Here is a 20,841-nt window from a genome sequence, read left to right as displayed (position 1 = left end):
CTGCAAATTACTAGTATTATGCTGAAATGAAAGTAAGTTATCTACTCAACGGCTACAATGAGCAGTCTCTTCCCCCCAATCCTTTCCTTCCACCAAACCAGAACGCACGATATCCTCGCCGCCGGCAACCTCGGCGACGCAGTGCCGCGTCAACAAGCCAGCGGCACAACCTCGAAAGGGAAACTCATAAGGAAACAAGACGACTACCACTCCACCCTTAAAGCCCTCAACTCCAAAGGCCGTTTTCCAAGAAAATCTCTGGGCCAGGTAAACATTATCCTCAAAATTGGAAAAGGAAAAGATCCATTTTTTACTATAGTATTATTATCTCAATTTCTCTTCTTCTATATCGTGTTGTTTGTCTTCCATTTTAGCACTATATGGTAAATGGGTCGGTGACTGAATACGGAGCTAGTGGCGGCTGCTAATGTGAAACAAGGCGATGTAGTGTTAGAAATTGGACCAGGAACTGGTTCTTTAACTAAAGGGCTAGTGGAAGCTGGTGCAACTGTTCTAGCCATCGAAAAGGTGGCAAAATTCTATTTTTGTGAATGCATGTTAACTTAATTCCAATTTAATGAAGAGCAATAGATGAATTCCCGCACAGTGAGTGACGCATAACATTTGTGCGTCGTTATTAATGAAACGCACAAATGTTATGCGTCTTTACTGAAAGACGCACAAATAATATGCGTCTATAAAAAACGACGCATATAGATTATGCGTCGATAAACGACGCATAACTGTTATGCGTCGTTGCTAAAAGACGCACAATATATGTGCGTCTTTCAGTAAAGACGTATATTATTTGTGCGTCGTTAAATCGGGATTAAGAGGGCAGAATGCTCGTAATTGACAGACGACGCAGCGTGCAGCGAAGGAGGGGCGATTTCAGCGACGATTTCCGGCGATTTGAGGCGTTTTCCGACAGATTTCAACCAAATACCAAACATATTTCGGTAATTATTCATCCATTTGGCTACATAAATCAATAATTGCTGAAGTTATGGAGGTTTTCCCTAATTTAGTAAAGTTAGGGTTTATATGAAATTGCTCAATTTACGGACGATTTCTGTTAGTGTGTTGTTTATTTGTGTTGTTTTGTTGCGTATTTGTGTGTTTCACATGAATTTAGGGTCAATTGTAGAAGTAAGTGGTTCAATTGAAATTATATACACAAAGTGCAGAAAATAGATATATTCTTGTGCAAAAATGTGAAAATTTTAGTTATCTTATGCTATTATATGTTGGGTGAATGTTTTGAAGTAGATGGCATCTGCAAGTTCTGAACAACAGTTATGTTATGGACCTGAGGATCCATCCGTACTGTTTCATCAAAACGAACATATTTCAGCCTCATTGTTGGCGAATGGCACAACAAATGTGTTGAGAGTTCGTAGGACGGAGAGTAAGGTTTGGGCACTGCCAATACATGAAGATGTGATGCATTGGCTTGATGTTTGGGGGTTCAGAGGTGTGATTGAATGTGGAAGGCCAAGAAGGATGGACAATGACCTAATAACTGCATTGATCGAGCGATGGAGGCCTGAGACCCACTGTTTCCACCTTCCAGTTGGTGAGGTAACCGTAACCTTACAGGATGTGCAAAACCTGTGGGGTTTGAGAGCAGCCGGTCGTGTTTTCACTGGCTGTGACTACCCTATTGGATATGAAGATTGGCCCAGCAAGTGTAGAGATGTGTTGGGATGGATACCTGACGCAGAAACAGAAACGAAGCACGGTGGGTTGTTGATGACGTCTCTGATCAACCAAGCGACTATGCCGTTGGGTGATGGGCTGCATGAGTATGCATACGTCCAAAGAGCACGTATACATGCTCTAATCTTGTTAGGGGGGCTTATTTTACCGGACACTACCGGGTGCAAGGTCCCCTTTATGTGGATAAATGCCTTTGACGATCCGGAAGACGTGGCTAATATCAGTTGGGGTAGTGCTGCTTTAGCATACCTGTATCATTATTTGTGCGAAGCTTCTGTAGGCAGACAGAGAAGAGATGTGGGTGGCCCTATGGTTCTCTTGCAGCTGTGGGCGTGGGAAAGAATGCCAACATTCTTTTGTAATCCTATTCAGCATTCGAACCGCACCACTGTTGACATCATATAGTGCTCGACGTCTTCTGGCAAATTTACGTTCCTGAGAACTGACCCCCAACTTCCATATAATGGCCTTCACATTGGGGCCCTTGTGCTTCTTCAACACATTTGCCCTCACATGAAGCAAACAAAATTTGTGGTGTATCTGCGGGGCCCTAGTCATGATTTCAGAATCCATTGCATTCAAGAGTCCTTTATGCCTATCTGATATAATGCACACCTCCCTCTCGTATTTCACTACATGAGTTCTGACATGATCCAAAAACCACGACCAACTGTCATTGGTTTCTTCATCCACCACAGCATATGCAATAGGCAAGCATGTCTTGTTAGCATCAAAACCACAAGCAACAAGCAACTTACCTTTAAATCTTCCTCGAAGGTGAGTCCCGTCCACTGTTAACACCGGTGCGGCCTTCTGGAACGCATGTATTGCAGGCCCAAATGCCCAGAAAACATAGTTGAACACCATTGTACGCCTCTGACTCAACAGATCGTTATGCTTCCACTCAACAATTGTGCCCATATTCTGTGACTGGAGTTCAAACATGTAGCTTGGCAACTGCCTAAACGACTCCTCCCATCCACCGTATACAAACTCTATAGCCTTTCTCTTTGCATACCACGCCTTCTTATAACTGATTAACACACCAAATCTGTCTTGAATATCAGCTATTATTGAGAAGACCTTGAAATCGGCACATTGTCGCACATGATGTCGAATCAACAGAGCTATCATTGGGGCTGAAAAGTTAGCATGATCTCTATTAGCACGATGGCCTATACAGGTATGTCGATTCTTCCACTTCCTAACTTCCCACATATCGTCATGCGACCTTTGTGTAACTGAAACCTCCCACTTACATTCCCTCGCCTTTTCAGCATCGGTGGTGCTGATGATGCCTGCCCCTGTGACTGTCGTTCCTGCTGGAAATTTGCATACAGCATGCCACCTTCTTAATTTGCTCTCGACAACCTTAAACTGTTTTTCATTCCATAAACTCCACATAGTTATAGCAGTTTTCACGTGTAGCTTGGAATCAAATTTTGTTCCCAACACAATCCGATGCGGCTCATTCTCATTCCAATACAAAAGGCTGTGTTCATTACCTCCCACATCATCCGATACTCCAGAAGGACGACTTGGTAATTCACGAAAGAATCTAAACCCATTAGGATTGTATTCCGGAAGTGGTTGTTCACCTTGCATAACAGGTTTACATGGTACTATCTCATCATCAGAACTAGCACCGACATCATCAGCACCATCACCATCACTGAGATCGGGGTCTGGCTCTGTCTCGGATAGTGGCCTTGGCTCATCAAGATCATCTGCATCATCTACCTCATCATTCAATCCAACACCAACATCAGCAACATCTACAACATCTACAACATCTACAACATCTCTCTGCTCATTCATTTGGTCCACCCTCGCAGATGATCCAATACCACACTCAAAACTCATTTGTTCAAACCTCGCAGATGCTCCAATACCATAATCAACAACTGGTGGGATTTCTTCACTCCTCACAGGTGAATACTCAACAAATAATTCAATACACCCACTTGAATTTTGAGCATTGTTGAACATAAACATTACACTATCATCATTGCGAATCACAGAACATGTATAACTCATACCGGAACCATAGACTATACATTGTCTCCATAATAATTCAATTGTGTGTTGGTTCATATCTATTCCCATCGCATCACAAATCATTGCTACCAACTCATAATAGGAAACACATGAATTTAATATAATGGAGCTCCTCGCACGAGGTGGGTCATAACCAATACCCATATGTGGTAGTTGAACTACTCTACCACCCCAATACAAACTCACAAATACTTGCATGATTTCTGCATCAAAAACATATAAACCAACGACAATTATGGACATTTTCCTACAAGCCCTAATTTGTATAAATTGGGTAAAACTAACAAATGAAAGCACAATAAACATGAATAATGATGAATGTAGCTAAATTGATGAACAAATTACCGGATCTTATGGAGAAATCGCCGGAAATTGCCAGAAAACGCCGGAAATTGCCGAGATAGAGGAATTGAAAGTGTATGAAGGTGCGTTCTGTGATCTGCGTGTGACTGGAGGCAGATAAAAGCCGCCTTAACGACGCATAACCAATGTGCGTCGTTCATGAGCGACGCACAACCCTTATGCGTCGTTAAGCGACGCATAATCCTTATGCGTCATTACTTAACGACGCATAATGGTTATGCGTTTCATTAAGAACGACGCACAATCATTATGCGTCACTCCCTCAATTAGAATGAATCTATTCTCCTTCATTAAATTGGAATTCCATTACTCTCTTAGCACAAAAGAAGAAAGACCTCTCGAAAAGGTTGGTTTTTAGGTACTATTAATTACCTTTTCTTTTCCTTAATTTTGTTGTTGAATGTTATCAGAGTACTATCCAAGTTTGAATTATGACCTCCTCAATTACTTATGGACTTTAGTTTCTTGCCAAGATTTAACCTTTCTGTGTATGCATATTTGTAATATACATGTCTGGGATTAGGTTGTTTTGATTATTGGAGAAACGTTTCTGAGACTAGTGAGTGAAGAGAGATTGCAACTTGTTTGGAGTTTTAGAGACAGGAGATCAGACTGTTCTTGTATCAAATTCATTAGTGCTAAATTGGACCTAATGTGAATTGGGGATTATCTACAGAGTTTAGGATTGATTAAGTGGAAGATTACTCAAACCTTAACCATGAAACCATGCGTCTAAAATTTTATATCAGAACTACATCATACTATTAAAAAGAAGAAATTTTTAATCTACTCAAATGTGTTCTCCTGTTGTTGTGGTCATCTATTGTTTTTTGCTATGTATTTTTGTAAGTGAATAGGTACTGCTGCGAAAAACCCTACTGTATTTTGGCTGTTTTTTTTTCAGGATCCTTATATGGCATCACTAGTGAGGGAACGCTTCGACGGATTAGGATGTGTGAAGGTAGCCTATCTGTATATCTCTCATGAGTACAAACTTGCTTGTTGATCCAACTCATTTTATGAGAAGCTACGAGGGGATATACCGTGCAATGATGCCAGCATCTCATTGTTAATGATTAAAACATACACACACACATCTGAACACTATGTATTTCAGCCCTTTTTTTTCTGCTTGGATCTTGTAAAGTAGTTCTTTCTTGAACCCTTCATCTGAGAGAATACATATAACACTATCATGACATACTGGTCTACTGACACTGCTTAAAAGGGTTTGTTTCTCTATTTTTTATGCGTAGGTTGTGGAAGAGGATCTCATATGTCCTCATTCTCGTCAGCTAAAGACCCAGCACATGGAGATTCATCTATGGCTAAGGTTTGGGAGTTCTACTAACTAACTCAACTATACAGTTAGGTTTAAAGGTTGCATATTAGCCTCGTAGCTTTATTTATGTACAAAGACAGCGTTTTTCGACACTCTTTTTGTTGGGAAACCAGTTTCAAGATACATTTCAAAGAGACGTCAATATTTCCCTCTGCAATTCACACATTATTTATCATCTTCTAGATCTTTTAAAGCTTGCATTGGCATTTAATGTTTCACCACCTTGATTGTAGGTGGTAGCAAACCTACCTTTCAACATAAGCACTGATGTGGTGAAACAACTTCTTCCAATGGGAGACATCTTCTCAGAAGTGGTACTTTTAATTCAGGTACGAAGCAATATAAGTTGTTATATTGTACCCGAAGTAGCTAGAACGTGTGAAGGACCTCGGAATGTCATTGCACGTTGATATGAGTGAGGCTACACTGCTCCCATTCCTTTAATCCATCGGAATAGCCTAACTGGTTATGGTCCTACTTCGCAGTCGGTAATATGTTCTGTTCTCTGTCATCCCTATAATCCTTTTCAGGAAGAAGCAGCACTACGTTTTGTGGATTCCTCGTTGAAATCATCCGATCATCGACCCATTAATGTTTTCGTGAACTTCTATTCAGGTAATTCAGTAACAGAGTAGGATTAGTTAAAGTAGCAATCTTGCAAAAGGGAAGTAATAGATATGAGATGATTAATCTGCCCTATCTCTCATTAGATCCTGAATACAAGCTTAAGGAGCCAAGATCAAATTTCTTCCCCCAGCCTAAGGTATGCTCTTCAAATTCATCACTTCCCTCTGGAATCCGTGGTTCAAAAACATAGCTCTGATGCCGTGTTGCTAGGTGGATGCCGCTGTGGTCGCATTTAAACTGAAACAACCCGCAGATTATCCCAACGTCTCGTCCCTTAAGAGCTTCTTTTCAAGGGTAAAAAATCTGTGTCCTGTGCTTTTAAGATGATTCAAGAATTGATTTCCTATCAATGGTTGTTAATTAGGTGAATTCTGCATTCAATGGAAAGCGAAAAATGCTGAGAAAATCTCTTAACCACATTTGCCCTTCAACTGATATTGAAGCTGCTCTATCTGCTCTTAATCTCCCCCCTACTGTAAGTTTCTTCCCCAATTTTATCAATTACTAAACCTCTCTTCACATTTTTGAAACCTAATTACCAATTCGTGTTTGCAGTCAAGACCCGAAGAGCTCACGTTAGAGAATTTTGTGAAACTCCACAACTTGATAGATAGATATGTAAATAAAATCACAATTGTGGATTAATTGAATTCACAAGACGATTTAGAATAAATAAAATGGAAAAAGATCGAATTTTTCAAGCGTGAAACTGGTGAATCAATTCTAGAGCGCGCAGCTTAGTAATTAAAGGATCAAACACCTCCGGCGCGGCGTCGGCCTCATCCTCAAAGCTCCGCCGCCGCTGCTGCTCTGCGGAAGGCGAGAGGTGGCGCTTGGGCCTCTTGTTCTGTATAAAACACTCTTTCATCCGCCACGCCACCTTCTCGACGGCGGCTCGCGAGTTCTGCTCCTCGTCCTCGTCCTCCATCTGCATGGGCTCGCCGGCGGCGGCGGAGGAGACGGAATTCTCCGGCTGCGGAGAGAGGAAGAGGGAGAGGCGGTGGTGGGCCGCGTGGAGCGCCGCGTGGATTTGGAGGAGTTGGGATGGATCGGCGGCGGATGGGAGCTGCTTCGCCATTAGGGTTGCGTGTTCTAGAACTGCGGCGAGCTCCGGCAGCGGCGCCTCCGCTTCTGTTTCGACTTCCATTGTGGGCGATTCTAATTGAGACACTGATTTTGATTTGCTAAATTCTTTTTTATGTTTCAGATATTTTTCGTTGATCAGATTATCTCATTTTCATTATTTATTTGAAATCAATTACTAATATAATACATTAATTATCACCTTAGGTGGCGTTTTGTTGACATGACTAATATCACGAGACTATCCATCTAGGATTAAGTTGTGAGATTATTTTAGTTGGAGGGGGAGACTATGACTAATTATCATGAGACTATCTATCTATGATTAAGTTGAATGGTTCAATCTTATGAACCAAACATGATACATATTTAATCATGAGATTTAATCTTGCAAACTGAACACCCTCGTAATGTATTAATTTTGATAGGCATTCTTCTACGTCATACTTCTTGTGATTCAACTCTGCCCATATATTTTGAGAGAAGTGTTGTCTCTGAAGATACAATACGGAAGGGTCCTTAGGACCACATAAGAGTCTTCGATGAGAAGTTGAAGATGCTGCCATAATTCAGCTACACAAAATTCACAATTAAAATTAAACAATACACAAACCCTAAATAACTATCAAACAATTACTCTAATATTGTAAAAAATAAGCTCCAGATGTTGCCATAATTCACATCGCACGTTCTTTTGAAGTTAAAAAGAAAAGTTTCGACATTTGTGCTCAAAATTGATTATGGCACAATCCAATTCAGCTTGAGGCCATCCATAATAGGAATAGCCCAGCAATAGCCCAGCCATAGCCTAGCCACTGCCACATCATCAGCACTAAAAATCCTCCTGCCACATCATCAAAACAAGCAAATAGCCCAGCAATAGCCCAGCCATAGCCTAGCCACATAATATCCACATCACTATTAACAAATATATACAAAATAAAATAATTAACAATCACACAATATACGAAATTTAATTTACGAGACATATACGGGAAAATTTTAATAATACTATTAAAAATTAAAAAAGTACAATAATTTAAAAAAAATACATTAATTTAAAAAAAATACAATAATAAAAAGGAGTGTCAATTCACTCCTTGTACAGAAATTAAGATAGAGAGAGTACTCGTTAAAACAAGTGGTGCGAATGAAAATGACGAGCAAAGCGCGTATATATAGTGTTTCGAAAGAAAAAAAAATTTAAATTTCGTGCTAGGCGGTGCGCTGGGCGATCCGCTCGGCGCTATTGCAGCGCCGAGCGGATCGCCCAGCGCTGCGCGGTTTCTCTCTCCATTCGTCCGCTGGGCGACTGCAATAGACCGCCCAGCGAACCGCCCAACGCCGGCGCTCGACTGGGCGCTATTGTGGATGGTCTTACAGATTTGATATCACTGGAAATCAATTCAAAAGAAGATAATGTTGAATCAATGAACAAATGCCAAAATTAATAACATGAACAAATTAAGCGTAGAAATTAGGTTATCTTTCAATACACAATCCACAAAATATTTCAAACATTTCTTCGCAAAATCAATCCAAATAAAAACGGTGGAAATCTGAGGTTAACAAAAAGGCAATCACGATTACCAGAATTAACGAGAATAACAGCACATTCATATTCTCCAATTCTTATATCCCCTTCTAGAATTGGCTTTTAGAGCTAAGGTTCTAGTTTAGCTAAGCACACAACATCCTAGCTCGTATCATTCATTATAATAGCAGCAGAATAATTGTTCTGAAACCTATAACCACCCTATTCAAAACCAAAAACCAAATATGCAACTCTGTATACTCAATCACCACTATTTAAAACGTACACAGTAATTCTATACTCAAAATGTACTCAAAATAAGCATACTAACAGAAGAATATATCAAATATGTGGAAGAATGGCACCGATTCACTCCTTGTTGATGCAATTGATGGAGGGAGGGCGAAATCACCAAGAAAAGCCGCCAATGTGTTCGCGATTCATTATAGTTTTCGCGATTTGGGGGAGGAGAATCTTATATAAACCATTCTGTCAAAAAACGGCAACATCAATGGCGTTTCTTAATTTGATTTTTTTTTTCGGAAAATCACTAAAACACGCCAATGACATCGGCGTCAATAAATTATGATTATGGATTTTTTCCCTATAATTGCTTAAACACGTCATTGTAGATGGCGTTTTTTAATTAAACACGCCAACTCATTTGGCGTGTTAAAATAAATATTGTGTTTGCATAAAATCAAAAATAAATTGTAAAACGCCTATTTGGTTGGCGTTTTTACTTAATAAGACGCCAATTAGGATGACGTTTTTCCCATAGATGGAAGAAATAACAAAGTGAGTACATTTTTGTTATTTTAGTAGTAAAGTGCCCCACCGAAAAACTCTAACTATTATTGCTAAGTACTTATTACCAATTTCTAATCATTAGATCTAAAGGATTTAGTGGTGCCACATGGAAATTTAGTTTGTAATTAATTAATTTGAAAATGAGCTTTTAGCCATTTCTTATACTTCATCCGTTCCAGCTAAAACGACACATTTCTTAGTCGGCATGAGATTTTAGGAGTTGAGGATTAATGTGGTTGATTGTAGAGATAAAAAGTAGGTGCAAGTATTAAATGGAGAGAGAAAGAGAGTTGAATATTTGATAGGAGAGATGAAAAAATTGTTGAGTGTATTAATTGAAGAAAGTTTAAAAAAATAGAAATGTGTCATTTTGGTTGGGACAAACTAAAAAGAAAAGTGCATCATCTTAATTGGAATGGGGGAAGTGTACATAACAGTTTTTGTGATTCTCGTGATATCAACATTGTATAGTAATCTGAATATAAAAATTATTGAAAATTCAAATAAAATTATTAAATTTTTATTCGAGCATATGCAATTAAGATCTCGTTAGAATCCTTATAAAATAACCTTTAATTTGATATGTTATGTGAAAAAATAGTTTAAATCGTGAAAATTATATGAGTTGAAAATTTTGAGATATTTTTTAGAAGTTAGTTACTACTAACAAAATTCAGTTTCCATTAATACTCCATTCGCTCCCCTAGCTTTCGTCTCTCAGTGTCAGTGTCGGCCCAGCAGAGTGCTTTCGCCGTTGGTGTTCTTTCCGATCTCTACGCATTTCACCGCTCCACCGGAAATTCCCTCTGCCCCTACCGTACTCCAGCTTGGTAGTTTCCACCGCCTGTCCAGGGTTTTTTTTTTTTTAAATTAACTTCATATATTTATATCATATATATGAAGGAGGAAATTACAAATCAACTCCTATAACAAGGAGGAAAGACAAATTACGCCACCCAGGGTTCGAACTCGAGACCTCCAGGATGGACGCGGTATCCAGCACCCTTTACCGCTAGGCCAAGGGGCTTGGATCACCACCTGTTCAGGGTTGAGCCTTGGGATTTGACGGCGGACTTAAAAATCCACTTACAAACGCTTTACGCCCAATCATTTCGGATAATGCTTGTGACATTAAAATCAAAGCAATTGACATCAGGTTGTACATAAAACATGGTTATTGATCTTCAGATCCAAGGGCTCAGATTTAGTAGTAGTTGGCAACTAAAAGGAGGAATTGGCAACCTAATAAGACCCACCATAAGATAGTGTTATATTTTTAAGAGTAAACAAAAATAAATGGTTTTGAACTTTAAAGTTTGCATATTTGTGGTCACTGAAAAATAATTATTGAAAGTAAATTTTGCCCTTTGCACGTTTCGTGATACTTTATTTTCTCTTTCTTTATTCTCTTTTTTATTTAAACTATGTAAAAAATCATTCCTAACTCTCGTATTAAAAAAATGCCTCAATTATATTAGTAAAAGGGTACGTTTTATTGCCTACATCAATATTTTCTTTGTGGTGAATATAAGGCAAACTATTACTCCACTTTGCCTAACCAAATGATCTCACAGTCTCACTGTTAGTCTTTATCAATTTTTTTAATTGAAAATAATATTCCTTTCATCCCGCTTTAGCCGTCCTAGTTACTTCTGAGCACTCATTTTGTAAAAATAATAATAAATAGTTAAAATGGAGAAATGGTAAAATAAGAGAGAGAATAATGTAGATAAGACTCTTCTCTACATTATTCTCTCTCTTACTTTACCATTTCTCCACTTTAACTATTTATTATCATTTTTACAAAATGAGTGCTCAAAAGTAACTAGGACTGCTAAAGCGAGACGGAGGAAGGGAGTATATACAAATACAAACGGTGTAAATTTGAGTTTTTAGAATGAAAATGCATCAACCTAACTACGTGTAAAAGAAATACATTTAGTCCCAACAATCAAACAAATCTAGAATTGAAAAAAAAATGATTCAAATTCATATTGAAAAAAAAGTTTAATTTATTGAAAAAAAAGTTTAATTCCACTGTTTGAACAAATGACAAGCCCTTCCACAGGCCACCAGAAAAGAAGAATTTTAAGAGCATCTCCAAGTGGAGAAGATATATAGAAAAAAGGTATACTCCCTCCGTCTCAGTTTAAGAGTAAGATTTAGTTATGTCAGAGGTTTTAAGAAATTGGTGGAGTGTGTAATAAATGAAATGAGGTAGTGGTTGTTGGAGTGTGTAATAATTGAAGTGAGGTAGTAGAAAGTGAGACCCTTTTGACTTTTTGCATGTTTAGGATTTTGTTTTGTTTTATTTTTATGAAAGTAATGACATTTGAGTGTAAATTTCATCAACAATGAGGTTAAATTCTATGGCCAAATATAGTAAATTCTAAATGTGACTCTTAAACTGGGACGGACGGAAATGGCAAAACCGGACTCTTAAATTGGGACGGAGGGAGTATTATATATTTACCTTCTTAAAAAGTGAAATATTTCATTTTAAAAAGTAACACGTTCCAAAGAGAAAAGGTATATAGAAAGGTAAATTATTTTTTAAAAATAAAATAGTAGTACAAAATACATTGACAAATATAAAGTGTAATACCTTCTCAAATATCTTTTGCCTTAGAGAAGGGTTTTTCATGAAAAGAAGACAAATATGGTAGTTATAAGATTTTACTTCTCCATGGATGGGGAGGTAAAGATATCTCTTTAAAATGGGAAAATATATAATATCTTCTCAAATACCTCTTCCATTGGAGAATAATTTTTCATGAAAAAAAGTAAATATGATAGTTATATTAGTTAGCTCTCCCCTTAGAGATGTTGTGAGACTAAATACAACACTGCACTAAGCTGATTATATGTTTGGGGTTCCAGTGGTCCCCCATAAGACCATGCTTTTGAAATCCAATTAGATCAGAATAGGATGATGATGCATTTGGATGCTAAGAGTAAGATAAGCTGCAGCAGCAATAGGCTTAGATAGAGTGCTCCTCTTGAACTGCGAGACGGCACACTGGGCACGTTGACTGCTTCTTCTGCCACAATCGATCCGAGAAAGATGAAACGTATGGCCACATTGGGGCATTATTCTCAGTATCTCTGTCTTCATACTCACCCAAACATATTGTGCACCTGCAGTTTTGCAAACAAACCTATTTATCTTCAAAGAACTAATATTCAATTAGACTCAGTAAGGATCTTCTTCCTTAGAACTAAACGCTTCGCAGTTGAACTTCATGTTGGGAATAGTTGCGAGGGCAACGGGTGCATGGCCAATACTCGTATTACCTGCCTGCTAAAAATGAGATCAATATGAACATAGGTTGCATCTTGCCAGAATATACATCAATCAATCTATGTCTGAGATTTGTTAGTACTAATCATTCTGCTTCAAATCTTTGTCCAATTTACACCATGACATAGACTGATCTAGGATAACTACTCCCTCCGTCCCGGCTAAGATGACACATTTCTTGGTCGGCATGAGATTTTAGGAGTTATTGGTTAAAATGTTTAATTGGAGAGAGAAAATGTGGGTGTAAGTATTAAAATAAAGAGAGAAAGAAAGATGAATATTTTAATAGGAGTGAGAAAAAGTGGTTGTGTGTATTAATTGGAGAGAGAAAGTTTTCAAAAAAGAAAATGTGTCATCTTAGTTGGAACAAACTAAAAAAAAACGTATCATCTTAAGCGGGACGGAGGGAGTACAAAATACACATAGAAATGGAGAGGAAGATGACTTAGAGCAAGTAGACAGAATACACACAGAAATACTCTCTCTGTCCCATTAAAAATGAAACATTTCCTAAAAAAAGAACTACCATCTCTACTTTTTTTCATTTCTCTTTATTTTTTTTTCATTAACTCACAAAATAACAGTACATAAAATCCCGTGGGAAAAAGCAAACATTTCATATTTAATGAGATCAATTAGAGCATCTCCAATGCCGGCGTCAAAATCGCGACGCCGATTTTTCGCCGACGCCGGTTCTGACGCCGAACCATTGGAACCGGCGTCGGCGAAATCGGCGTCAAAATCGGCGTGGCCATGCCGATTCGCGCGATGACGCCGGTTCCGACGCCGATCCTCACGGCGCCATTGTGGGTCCCGGATCGGCGTCAGATTTTATTTTTTATTTTTTTCTTTTGAAAACACTATATATACGCGCTTTGAACGTCATTTTCATTCGCACCACTTGTTTTAACGAGTACTCTCTCTACCTTACTTTCTGTTCAAGATCAATAACGAGCAATGGAGAACAACTACGAAGGTACTCCAGTGACTCCCGGGGGATGGTCTCAGACTCCCCCGCCTCCCGGTGTAGGGTCTCAGACGCCCCCGACTCCCGGGGTAGGGTCCCATACTTCCCCGGCTCCTGGGGGAGGTGGTTGGCCTCTGATGACCGGGTACTACAACATGTACCCGTGGCAGCAGATGATGCCAGGGTGGGCACCCGGCATGCAGCCCCCTATGCAGATGATGCCGGGGTGGGCACCCGGGATGCAGCCACCGGCGCAGCAGATGATTACCCCGGCGCAGGGGACGTACGGGGGGGACAACGCCTATCGGCCGACTTTTGATTTTTCCACCGGTTCTTCACACACATCGACCCCAACAGATGCACAGTATACGGAGACCTTCTCCTTAGCGGACTTGGGTTTTGATATGAACGAGGTTCCGGAAACTCTCATTCAAAGCCAGGGAGTAGGGCGGGGTAAGAAGAAGGGCATGGCCAAGAAGGTCGGCGAGTCGTCGCAGCCGGAGGCCGAAATCCGGGGCCGGAGGAAGTGGACGGAAGCGGAGAACGTTGCGGTTGCCAAGGCGAGGGTGAGTGTCTGCGACGATCCTCTCGTTTCGAACAACCAGAGGATCTTCAACTTGTGGGCCAAGATAGCCGCAGCCTACAGGGCATTTTGCCCTGAAGGGAGACCGTGCACCGGGGAGGAGGTCCGGAAGTGCTGGGACCGAATCAGGTCTGGCGTCTCTCGATTTTCGGGTTTGTACGCCAACGCCCTCCGCATGCAGACCAGTGGCCAAACAGAGGAAGACTGCAGGAGGATTGCGGAGAGAGCCTACCCCGATCCGCAGAAGAAGTACTATGAGTTCACCTACTGGAACTGCTACGTTGTGCTCAACGAGTCGGAGAAATTCCGGGCAGGCGTCGACGCTGGCTGGCCGAAGAGGCAGAAACTGAACTATACCGGAGATTATAGCGGCAGCAGCGGTGGTTCGACAGACCTCCCCGAGACGGCCCAGGAGGTCCCGACTCCTCGTTCGTTCGGTCGCCGACCTCGCCTGGTTGGCCAAAAGCGGGCACAACAGGTTGCGAGGGGGGCACCCCGAGTTCCCAGGGGGTCCATTCGACATCCCCCCTCGGCAGGTCTACCGAGGAGCTCAAATTCTTCGCGCGCCAACAAACGCGCGCTCAAATGGTGAAGACCTTAGCCGACTTCCAAGCGGCGGTGGACCCCGAGGTGAAGGATTTTCTTCGTGTATTGCTCCAGAGCCAGCGTGAAGAATTGGAGGCGATGAGGAGGGACACCGGCGGGAATAGCCGCGGCGTAGGTGGCGACGGAGGCGGCGGCAACGACGGTGACGAAGCGCTGGGCGACGACGGAGACGAGGACGGCGGCGAGGAGTGATTTTGTTTTACTTTTTTAAATTAATGTACTTTTTAATTTTTGTACTTTTTTTAAAATTATTGTACTTTTTTTTAAAATTAATGTACTTTTTAAGTTTTAATATTATTATTCGAATTTTCCGTATTTGTCTCGTAAATTAAATTCCGTATGTTGATACGAGTGTAAATTAAATTATATAATTGTTATTAGTGATGTGGATAGGTAGTGTGAAGGCTATGTGAGGGCTATTTGATGTCCAATTGATGTGGCAAGCTGATGTGGCAGGAGAATTGTAGTGCTGATGATGTGGCAGTGTGAAGTCTATGTGAGGGCTATTTGACATCCAGTGTTACTGGAGATGCTCTTATAGAGTGGATCTCAAACAATCGGCGAGAATCAATCTGGCGAAGGCGCCCACAATGAGTCTAGTGCAGACGAACACGATGGAGGTTGCACTCATAACAAATCATGATTGTTGTGATCAGATTCACTCCCGACCCTAACATTTCTCCACTCTGCACCTTTTACACAACCACTTTCCAATGCAGTCGTGATAACATCAAAATATGCCCAAACTAAGATTCTTCATCACAATACATGCCCTAAAAAGTTTTACATGAAAATATATACTATAAAACAAGTATCTCTAAAACATCATACAAACAACAGATGGCCGACAAAGCCCAATGTCAAGAATTTGAAAGCAATGTGACTTGATTTTAAAGGAAATTAATAATTGGACTATCCTAAAATACAAGAAAACTAAAGAACAACAGCAACAGGCCAAAAAAGTGAATGAACAATAATTCATACTCCTTCCCTCCACAAATAGATATGTAAAAACGAGAATTGAAAATGTATGATTTAATATATATTCTTTTTAACCTATTTTAACAGTTAAATGAGACAATTTTGTTGGAGTCTTTTTTTTTCTTCATCTATCCTCTTGCTTTTATTAACTCGATGTATGTTCTTGAACTAGTTTATTTTTAGAGAAAATATGTTCTTGTGTATAGTAGGAAAAACAAATTGAGGTTATTAGTTTCTTTTTCTGGTCAACTAAAATAAAACTCACCATTTAGTGACACATTTTTCCTACAGTGTCAGTGACAGTTGCCGTCGAAAAGAAGCCATTATTTAAAAGCTTGTTGCTAAAAAATGTAGTGACTGATTAGTACCCTCTAAAATTAACAACAACATCACCAACGGGATATGTATATTAGTCACAAAACTTATCAGATGCTGCATTCGGAAGTCCGTACGAGGCCGTCACTAAAACTGTATTGCCTAGTCTCATATTAGTGACAGAATTGTCTGACACTAATTAGTGACGGACCCATCCCCACCACTAAATCTATGTTGCATATTTTCAAATCAGTGACGGCCTAATCCGTCACTAATCTGCCATTGGATCAATTTTTTTATAATTTATTAATGACCAACCAACCACTTCATTATATACCATTTTATATAATAAATAATATTTTTATTATTGCAAAATTTATAAAAAATATAAAAAATGACAAAATAAAATAAAACAAACAAACGAAAGCCATAAATTGCAATAAATTAATATACAAATAATCTTGAGAAGGATTGAATTTTTGGGAATCTTGTTTCTAATCCGTGAACTTTGCCAAACTATCATTCTCACCATGGAATCCATGGTGAATAAATTAAAAAAAGATGAGAAATTGTAGAACAAAAGAAAGATTATATGTGTAGAGAAAAATATAGACTTTTTTAATAGAACTATAACAAATGTGATCTTTATTTATAGATAATGAAAAAATTTGTTTGGTATAATCTATATATATGTTTAATTCAAGGGTAGTGATAAAATGCAAACAGTAAATATTGTACACACTCAAAACTATGATCTGGATCGGTAAAAAATGTCAACAGATGACAAAATAATAGCAACAAGAAATGTCAACTGATACGCTAGGATTTTGCACTATTTTAAGGCCACTTTTTGGTTCGTTTTGAGTGTCAAAGTTCCATTACACCGTCCATTAATTGCATATTTTGTCTATTTTGGTATTTTGACGTGTTTTGTGAAAAATATGCATATTCAAGCCTAAAAAGATAGCTAAAAGTCGAAGTTGGAAATCTGGAGCTTTCGAGACGTCCAGCGGTCCGCTGTAACCGAGACAACGACCGCTGAGCCAGTAGCGGTCCACTCCGGGAAAGTTGTGCATGAAAAGAGGAACACGCCCAGCGACCGCTCCGAACGATCCAGAAGCTACGGGACGATTGACAGCGACCGCTGGAATGAAGCGTAGCGGCCGCTGTTCGAGAGGTAGAGGCTACGGATCAACCCACATCGATTGCTGGCCAAGGTGCAGCGGCCCGCTTAGGGGCGGACGCAGAAAATATGTTTAGTAGGGGCTATATTGTAAACTGTACTCGCTTAGTCCTTTATGGTCTTAAGGATATTTTTGTCCCAAAAAAATTTGAAATAGTGAAAAAGTAGCTTAAATGATACTCCCTCCGTCCCACTCAAGATGACTACATTCTTGAGTGGCACGAGATTTTAGGAAGTTTTATTAGGTGGAATAAAGTAACGACGAAAAAGGTAGTTGAATATTTTAATGAGGAGAGATGAGAGAAGAGGTTATTTTCAAAATTGGGAAGTGGCCATCTTAATTGAGACAAACAAAAAGGGAAATGTGGTCATCTTGAATGTGATGGAGGGAGTATTAAGTCAAAGTTGAGATATTTTCAAAGTTTACGGAATAAAAATGATAGTTTGGCAAAGTTCACGGATTAGAAAAAATATTTCCGCACAATAAACACTCTGAATTTGTTAGGTATCAATTACCTGAAAAACTTTCAATCTAAGCAACTCAAACTCCAATGATTTAGTCTTCAGAGATATTGGTTTTGTAAGGGCTAAGTAGATGGTTTTAAAAGATTTTAAAAAATTTACAAGCTAAAAACAAAAAAAAAATTATTGGGTAAGGGCTTAAGCCCCTCCCTCTTCGAACGCATGTCCGCTTCTGGGCCCGCTGGGAAAATGTGGCGCACAGATTTGACCTAATTTCCCTCCAAGATTTACCATACTTAGCCACTTTTTGCCTTAATTGATGCTGCTCGAAAATATGGCTATAAATTCCTTTTCAAACCTCTTCAAAAAAGGATCTTCTTTCTGCTACATAATTCCAGAACATATTATTTGAGAGCTCTTACTTGTTCATCAAGGTGTAAGGGTTTGAAGAAAGAATCAATAGAAGATCAAGGCTACAAGGATTCAACCTTTGGGTTTTATTACTTTAATTCTTATGTTCACTTTGTTTTCCCTACAAACTATGTTTTTAGCTTATTCTATCATGTGAAACTAAACTCATAGGATTCTAGGGACGTGTGAGTAACGACTTTGATTATACAATTCCGTTTTGCTATTTAATATCCATTTTGTTCTTACTTCGTTTCTTCCCTAAGTGTTGGATAATTGCTTCACGTTTAAGTGACACATTCTGTGATGATTTAATATAATTTGCTACATAATCGTGAGAGGAGGTTGGCGAGTTAGATCTACTTAGTAGACACTACAATTAGCTTCCCTTAAAACGACATGTTAATTGAGAGTGAGGACTTTTCAAGGGTCTTAGGAGCTTTTAGGAGTTACGGATCTAGGATTGACAACCATAATGTTAGTAATCTACGTTTGTACCGCATGGGCAAAACTTAAGCGACTCATCCTACTGAAGTAAGAACTGTGTGCTAGGGTATTGTAGTAGGAATTTGTATAACCATAACTGTGAACACACATCCCTGGAATTCTCTTATCTCATATATTTATCTTTGTGTTTTATTTGCAAAAGTTGTTTTATTCCACTTCTAAAGTTTTTATTTTTAAAAATTCAAATCTCTTTCGATTTTCCAAATAGTGAAAGAAGCTTAGTATATGATAGACAATTTGTGTCTGTTTTCCCTGTGTTCGATATATGGTACTGACCTTTAGCTATGTTATTCTTACACTGTATACTTGCAGGTATTTTTAGTGCTAATAAAAAGTGCATCATCAACGCAGTGTCAACACAATGTCAACATAGCATCAACCGTTGACACAATGTTGATATTTTTTTGTTATTATTTTGTCATCTGTTGACATTTTCCAACGGTACAAATCATAGTTTGAGTTTGTACGATATTTAGAGTTTGCATTTGATTACATTCCTCTAATTCAATATATCCATACGTGCTAAAAAAATAGATTAGTTTTACCATTTTTTGTCATCCCCTAAAATTAGACCAAGTTTAAATATGAAAAGTTTTTAACCGATTACAGAATTTTATGTGGTGTTGTTTTGTGAGTAAAGTGGAGAGAATATAAGAAGAGAGAGGAAAAAGTAGAAGAGTAATGTTTCTATTTTTAGAAACAAGTCATTTAGAATGAGACATCCTAAAAATAAAATGTGTCACTTAGAGTGAGACGGATGAAGTATAATATAGTTAGCAATTTTCCATGAAAGTGGGAGGGAATTATTTTTTTTTTTAGATTTGGCTTTTATACATGTATAGATTCATAAAATCTGCAAAATAAAAAAATTTAAACATTATTTACTGATCGAATATTTCTATCACTAATCAATAGTAAAACTTGAAAAAATTGTAGACATAGAAAATAAAAAACTTTAAACCTATTTACTCACGGAATACGTCAGTCACTAGCTAATAAAACCTGTGAAAATAAGTGATAGAAAATAAAAAAATTCGAAGATATTTAATGACGGATAAGTTTGTCATTAATTTATAAAGCCTATTAATTTTAGTGTCGGCATTTGAAATTATAAAAGAATTCAAATATATTTACTGATGAAATAGTCTGTCTCTAATTTAAATTTAAAATAAAACTAAAAAATAAAGGAAAATAATTTAGTGACGGAATTTTCCATCCCTATTAGAAATATCAGAAACTAACTACTTTCTCTATCCCCAATATGTGTCTCACTTTGATCCGGCACGAGTTTTAAGAAATGTGAAGGAAGGTGAGTTGAAAAAGTTAGTAGTATGTGAATCCTACTTTTATATACTCCCTTCATCCCACTTTAGAAGCACCATCTGAGTTCGGCGTGGAATTGAATCTTACTTTTACATACTCCCTATGTCCTATTAGAAATAAAACGTTTTCATTTTTGGATTGTCCCATTAAAATGAAACGTTTCATAAAATGAAAACAACTTTATTTCTACTTTTTCATCTCTCTTAATTTACTTTCTCTTCATTAACTCACAGAACAACACTACATAAAATTTTGTGCCGATTCTCAAATGTTTCATATTTAATGGGACGGAGGAGTATTAGTTTTATAATAAAATGTGAGTGGAAAAAAATTATGTGGAATGTGGGGCCTATTACCCTTTATGGAATATTCCAACTGAGACTACTAAAGTGAGACATCCAAAAATGGTAAAACGAGACTCCCAAAGTGGGATGAGAATATTAGTTTTGTAATATAATATGAATGAAAATGAGTTACTGGAATGTGAGGTTGATTATCAAAGTAGTAAAATTAATGAGACAATTAATAAAATAGACCAAAATGAAGAAATGAGACACATAATATGGGACAAAGAGAGTAATAAATTCTGTAAAATTGAGCGACACATAAAATAAAAAAATTTGAACACATCAACTATGGACATGTTTGTCACTTATTTATAAAGTCTGT

The 20,841-nt window shown here is 38.4% G+C and overlaps 1 protein-coding gene, 1 long non-coding RNA gene and 1 pseudogene across 2 annotated transcripts; 2 read left to right on the top strand and 1 right to left on the bottom strand.

Annotated features, from left to right (window-relative positions):
* The first annotated feature begins 50 nt into the window (after nucleotides 1-50).
* On the top strand, nucleotides 51-6,754 carry LOC121796432 (annotated as a pseudogene).
* Nucleotides 2,669-3,053, top strand: LOC121796433. Its single transcript, XR_006049757.1, has 3 exons — nucleotides 2,669-2,703; nucleotides 2,787-2,902; nucleotides 2,997-3,053. It is a non-coding gene; the product is annotated as an uncharacterized LOC121796433 (long non-coding RNA).
* On the bottom strand, nucleotides 6,694-7,310 carry LOC121793474. Its single transcript, XM_042191485.1, has one exon. The coding sequence runs from the start codon at nucleotides 7,254-7,256 to the stop codon at nucleotides 6,807-6,809; it is 450 nt and encodes a 149-aa protein (XP_042047419.1). The 5' UTR covers nucleotides 7,257-7,310; the 3' UTR covers nucleotides 6,694-6,806.
* Nucleotides 7,311-20,841: the final 13,531 nt, after the last annotated feature.

Source organism: Salvia splendens, chromosome 3 (genome assembly GCF_004379255.2).
Source record: "Salvia splendens isolate huo1 chromosome 3, SspV2, whole genome shotgun sequence".
NCBI classification, from domain to species: Eukaryota; Viridiplantae; Streptophyta; class Magnoliopsida; order Lamiales; family Lamiaceae; genus Salvia; species Salvia splendens.
The sequence above is the reverse complement of the archived record's forward strand: the minus strand, read 5'-3'. Positions and strand labels throughout refer to the sequence as shown.